The following is a 6,909-nucleotide window of genomic DNA, read 5'->3' as shown; positions in this document are numbered from 1 at the left end:
ATAACCTCATATTGTAACGAATTTAGTGCAAATCCTCTTATTTGCCCTTCTGCTAAATTCGAATCACTAAACTGTCCAATATTTAGTAATGCAAAATGGCTTTTATTCAAGTATTTCACAGTAAATGACCATACTATTGCCCGACAGATAGCGTGCTTAGTCGAAACTGATTCCAGCGCCTGTACATTTGCTGCCTTTTATACTCTCTGATTTCCTCGTTCGCATCTTCTAGGCGCTTCCATTTCCAGAATCTACTAGTTGGCCATCAGCTATCAAATTTCTCAGCTGTAACAACAATTGCACGAATTTATAGCTTCTCTCATTGCATACTTTCGGGAGCATCTCAGATATATGCATGTGGTTGTGCGTTGCTTCTCAGCTGCGTGTACCTACATATGTGTAGACGTAATGATTGATTCGTTTATGTAGATACATAATGATTGATTTATGGATGTGCATACAATCACTGCTTAGCATCGGCCTAGAGATGGCAGTACCCCTTAGTGTTGCTAATATTAGTAACAATATTTATAAAAAGTATAAGTATAGAAGGAGCACAGCCAGGTGTAAGAGCTCGCTCTGAAGCCTTGCCTGAATAAATCGTCCATTTAAAAAACACCATAAGCACCATACAACCGAAAAGCAGAAGCAGGAGGCTTATCTGAGGCACAAAGCGCTAATATCAAACCAAAGAGCATGTGCAAAACACTGAAAATGATAGAAAGTTTCATTTTGTAAGTATTCAAAAATATAATCTTATTAGCAGCCATAGCCGAAATGGGATCCATGCCAACTCGATAAACGCCTTTGAGTGCACAGCGTGGATCGACAGTTAGCACTAGTACTAGATGTACTGAAGGTGTATACCATGCAGAACCGAAGATTTTCAATGATTTTGAAAACAGATCATTATAAATAAACCCGTGTACATTGAGAAGATGCCCAGCAATAAAATGATGTAACGCCCAGTACAGAATAACTCGAATATTTCATCCTTAAATTTGCTTAGTTTTTGCTCATTCAATGTCATATATAAAGCTATGAGGCGTATAATCAAACTATGTTCCATACCACCAAACATTACCGCAAATATAAAACGATATGTTATGCAGGTATAGAATGCTGGATTTGCTTCACCATAGTTGGCCAGGCCATATGCATCAATAAGATTTTGAAATCCATATGTAAATTTATTAGTACGAAAATATGTTGAAAGTTGCGCTTGCGTATCAATTACGTTCAGAAATGATGTGACTGTGCTATCTACTTTGATCGAGCCGCGCGCAAGTGCATCACGCACTACAGGCAAAGTTTTGGTTGACACCCACGCTTTACCAATCAAATATTTGCGGATTACGTCTATATTGGAGTGATTTAGCGTATGATATATAGCTTTAATTTGGTCACCATTGCAGTCCAATCAGCTAAAATTTTCGATGCAGCAACCAGCACGCGATTACGATGATCTGCTGTTTGATTGAGCATCAGTATTAAATCTTGAATACGCCCACCATCATCTTTTATCATTTTTTGCGCTCTGCATAAGCCATTGGGCAAGGATAGACTGCAGCATAATAACCTGCGCATACTTTTTTGATGCGTTTCTTAAGTCGATCAGCTTGGAAGAATGCAAGGAATATCGTCTTACTCACTAGTTTACCTGTTTCCAAATCAGGTAGCATTTCACTTACTATACTGCGTTTAAGAAATATATTGCCATATGAAATACGCCACAACATGCATTCGAAAGAGAAGAAATTTTGCATATCAATTACAACAGCTATAAAGCCCAACTCACTAGAGCGTTATTTTCCTGTTTGTTGTTGGGGTGTTGCATCAGCATCTGGTAAATTATGTGAAATCGTTTGTTTCATGTCTTCGTTGTTAGTGAAAAAAACTTCGGCATAAGCAGCAATTTTAATTCGATCATTCCTTGATAAATTTCATGTAGCGTTTGTTTGCTGCTGGCAAGTTTACCTATCTATGTTTCAATAGCTTCGAGTTACGCTTCCAAATTAATTGTTTCACGCGGCATTGGTGTATGCATCTCATCAATCATTTCGCTTATGATTATGCCAGCTTTGCGTAACTCATTTTCTATGTAACGTAGTCTACGTTCTAATTCATCCAAAAAATCGAACTTGAAAAACAAAGCGACACTGAAGGGCGTTCATTTCTGAATTTAATTGAAATTAGTTAAGAAGATATAGAAAAATAGCTTAAGTCATTTAAGTAATTTAGGTGATATAATATGGTTGTTAGTTCAATAAATTTTATGAGAGTTGGCCCAGTGTTAATAGCGGGCAGCGAAGTATTTGGTGCACTACTTAAGAGGTGGCCCACTTATCTACTGCATTAGAAGTTCAAAAAATAAACAAATATTTGATATGCAGAAAAAGAAAAATACCAATCGCTAAAAAAAATAATCTCACATAAAGTTGACTATTTAACGGGATTCCGAAAAGTAGCCCACTTCTAATTAGCTACAAAAAGTCAGATAATACTTACTTGAAAAGTCATGCGGCGCTGCCTTGGCGACCGCTGTAATTGAGAAATCAAAATATTTAATGTTGTTGTTGTAGCAATAAGTACCACACCCGTAGGTTTTTGGGAGTGCTATCGATGTAGATACTTCCTTGCCGGATACAGATCCCCTACTATCCAGTAACAAACACCCTTAGAGTACAAAGCCCAAACATCTCGGGAACGTTTAGAAATTACCAAATTAAACGTTCTAGACCAATCCGTCTCAACCCCCCTAGTTTTATGCGCCAACCCCTTGAAAAGATTGCATTGAATTCACTGATCTGATATCGTTTCCTAAATTTTTAAGAATGCCGGTAGTTCTCTGCGAGAAATCCATTTCAACTGACATCAATGCCAGGTGTAGTTACCTCAACAGTTGATTGCTTCTTTTTAATTATTTTGAACCCAGCTGTACTTGTACACAGGGTATTATAACTTTGATTGGATAACGGTTAATTTTGCAGGTATAAAGGAATCGAGATAGATAACATGATAACTTGAATAAATATTGAAATTCACCAATTCACCAAATTTCGTACAGGAACTTATCTGGGCCCATAATAGATTGGTGTTGAAAATGAGCGAAATGAGATGATGACCACGCCCACTTTTCATATATGCAGCATTTTTGAAACAGACAAAAAACCTGATTATTTAGTAAATAATACACCTAGAATGTTGAAATCTGACGTGTGGACTGATAATGAGTCTCTGATAAAAATTTGAAATTTTTTTTTAAAATGGGCGTCTCACCGCCCACTTGTGATAAAATCAGTTTTACAAATATTATTAATCATAAATCAAAAATCGTCACACCTATCGTTACAAAATTCGGCAGAGAGGTTGCCAAAATCGGTTAAGGACCACGCCCACTTTTACATAATTGATTTTTAAACGGGCCGTGGAACAATAAAATAAGCTCCATCTTTGCAAAAAAGAACTTTATATCAATGGTATTTCATTTCCCAAGTGGATTTATAACAATAAATAAGAAAAACTTCAAATTAAAAAAAATGGGCGTGGCACCGCCCCTTTCATGACTTAGCAATTTTCTATATTTCGGGAGCCATAACTCGAAGAAAAATTAGTTCAGAATAGAACCATATTTATATGTATTATTGTGCAGCCTTGTAACACTATTAAGCAAACAAAGCAAACAACAGCAGCATTTCAAGTATACAGTTGGGTATGTAATGTTTGGTTTCACCCGAATTTAGACTTCCTTACTTGTTCATACAACTACTTGTACAACAATATGTCATTTAATCGAATTCAGCGAGTAGATTTAATTCGATTTGCAATCACCTTGTATAAATTCGATACTTTTTAGGTGGTTACCCTGCAATTTATTGCTCATCCAAAGCAATGGTCAACCTCCCTCACCCGTGGCGAATACTGCTTTTTTAGCAGGTGAGGCTCTGACGACCCCAATGGATTCATGGCCATCTACTTCGATATCACCTTCGGAGGGTGCCTTTATCGCTTCAACAACTGCAAAAAACTATTATTTAGAAAGCCCATCCAAATAGTGCTCCCAAGAACTTCCCTGAAGCTATTTTGCCATTACACTAACAAACATACACATTTCACTACTACGGTTGTGGCTCTATGCAACATGTATCTAGCAACATGTATCTAGGACCTTTAGTTGGTAGTGGTATCCTTACGGTAATATATAGGTATGTGTATCTCAAAAACTAGTTCACTAACAAATACCAAAAAACTAAGGAGCTATCCGAATTCATGGATTTGCTCAAAGGACCAGATTTTTTGAAAAATAATTGTATAGTAAAATAAATAAATAAAGGTTAAGAGCGATAACCTCTGAAGAGGTTTAAGGCCGAGCTTCTATTTCAATTTGCGTCGTGCTTCTTTTAGTTTTTCCTAAAAATTGGCGGGTCGAGACCCACTTGTTTTATGAGAACTTCGAATGTCATTTGCAACGCAGATGAGTTTTCACTGAGAAGCTTTTCTGCGCAGAAATACATTTAGAGTGCTTGCCAAATACTGCCAAAAAGCGACCCGCTTAGATAAATTTTTCTTGGAATTGAAAAAAAAATTGTTTCTAAAATGTTGATGCTGCTTTGTCCGGGGCGTGGTCACATCACGTAAGCTGAGTCGGCTAAACATCAATATCAAAAACCGTCAATGGAAATAAGTAGCTGCATCGAAAAACTTAGGCAATAAAAACCTTAAAAAAACAACCTTGATACTTATCAAGTTTTCTCACAAATTGCATATATTGAGTTAATAAATAGATATCTATATCAACGGCCGTTGTAAACAGTGAAAATGCTATAAAAACCATGATACAAAAAATTGAGGTAGTTTCATTTAGTGTGACGTCAGTCGCTTGCCTTTTGCGGGGACAATGACAATTTCACCAAAAACGACCTACCATATTAAAAAATGTTACGAATTTTTCTAATTTTGATGGATTTAATATTAACGGAAACGACTAAACTACTTTCTTAGTTATTTTAAATAAAAAAGAAAAATGAGCCGCATGCATTGGAAATATTTTAATACATTTCGTATAAAAAAAAAAGAATGTTTTTCATAAGTTTTTCGAGCTCCGGAAATGTGCTTTGGTGGAATAAAAACAGTTTGAAATATACAAAGCAAGGTAGTATAGCCTTCTTTGTGTCCGCACATTTGCTCATAACATGCTTATAAAACATACACCTTTGTCTATTGATTGCCCAAAGGAGGTCCTTGTAACCCGACACCACAATTTCTAAAGAGTTTAGCTAGTTTAATTTTTATGCAATTTAATGTTGATAAATTGGCTAGAAATCCACATTTTTATTTATTGTTATAATCGCGCTTGAGGAGGGAATTGTTTAACCATTTTTAGGGAGAATATTTCCCTGTAGTTCTGCAGATTAGCCACTAGTTATGAGAGGTGTTTTGCCCGTTTTACCAGGGATCACCTTGGGGCAAACATGCCTATACACATTCTGTGCACTTTTATCATTGACATGGATGTAGCTTCCCACAAACGTAACAAATTAAACACCTACCACTCACTGCACACTTTGGATACACTTTTTATCAACATGCCTTGAGAAATATCCACTGTAGAAGTATGATGATAAGGCCATGCTGGATCAGCAGGATTTTTCGTGAATTTTTTTCTGTCTAGGGTTCAAGATGCCATAAAGATATGAGTCATTAACCACTATTTTTCAATAAAATTGCGTGTTTTAGTGTTTTCTAAATAGATATGTATGCACACAAATCATGATAAAGCATATTACTATTGCCTCAGGTGACTATTTCGTTTTCATCCTGAAGGAAATTTCTATCCCGAAAAACCACAATTTCGCTTCTAGCGAAACAAGAAACGTTATTGAACTTAAAAAATCCCCAAATACATCAAAAAAAACAAATACATGTAAAAAACTGTACAATCAAATGTGATTGGTATTCTGATAAAATTAGATATTCTTGCAAACTGCCATAAAATATTGACGACAAATTGAAAACAAGTGAACTGAAAACGGAAAATAAAAAAATCCTATTTCATATTTAATATGCCCATGAATGCCACAACAACGTCTTTACTCTGTACCTACTAATATATATATGTATTTATTTGTGATGCTGTGCAATCGGCGGCCACCGTGGTGTGATGGTAGCGTGCTCCGCCTACCACATCGTATGCCTTAGGTTCACACCCCGGGCATAGCAAGATCAAAATTTTAGAAATAAGGATTTCAATTAGAAGAAAATTTTTCTAAGCGGGGTCGCCACTCCGCAGTGTTTGGTAAGCGCTCCGGGTGTATTTCTGCCATGAAAAGCTCTCAGTGAGAACTCATCTGCCTTGCAGATGCCGTTCGGAGTCGGCATAAAACATGTAGGTCCCGTCCGGCCAATTTGTAGGGAAAATCAAGAGGAGGACGACGCAAATTGGAAGAGAAGCTCGGCCTTAAATCTCTTCGGAGGTTATCGCGCCTTATATTTATTTATTTTTTTTTATGCAATTTAAAAGAACACATTGACTTACATCACGAAATTGTACACAACCACTTTCGCCCAATTCGGCCTACGATGAATACGCCGCTTCCGGTTGTATGAACATTTGGCACAAGGCCATCTCTTCACCGCGGAATATATCACCCATATTGACGCTTCACTTGGCGCTAAAAGTTATCTAAAATCAAGCAACATGTGAAAGGTTAACCAGTCGCTGTATATCCTCTTGACGTATGTACATATGTATGTGCGTGACATAACTGATTTCGCATTGTATGTAGAATATATTTTCGCCTGGGAAATAAAATAAAACTTAATAAAAATATCTAAAAAACATGACTTTGTATATAAAATATGATAAAAAAATTGGAAAAATAAAATTTTTTCGTATTAAATAAAAAGCAA

At 36.3% G+C, this 6,909-nt stretch overlaps 1 protein-coding gene across 1 annotated transcript; it reads right to left on the bottom strand.

Moving 5' to 3' along the window:
* Positions 1-481: 481 nt before the first annotated feature.
* Positions 482-6,652, bottom strand: Vha100-5 (Vacuolar H[+] ATPase 100kD subunit 5). Its single transcript, XM_067769220.1, is given in 8 exon segments — positions 482-674; positions 676-925; positions 928-1,398; positions 1,401-1,535; positions 1,538-1,906; positions 1,909-2,134; positions 2,136-2,176; positions 6,526-6,652. Coding segments are annotated over 8 exon segments (1,812 nt in total).
* Positions 6,653-6,909: the final 257 nt, after the last annotated feature.

The sequence above is a fragment of the Eurosta solidaginis genome, chromosome 2, assembly GCF_040869045.1.
Source record: "Eurosta solidaginis isolate ZX-2024a chromosome 2, ASM4086904v1, whole genome shotgun sequence".
Taxonomy (NCBI): Eukaryota; Metazoa; Arthropoda; class Insecta; order Diptera; family Tephritidae; genus Eurosta; species Eurosta solidaginis.
Note: the sequence above shows the minus strand (reverse complement) of the source record. Positions and strands in the feature narration are given on the sequence as shown.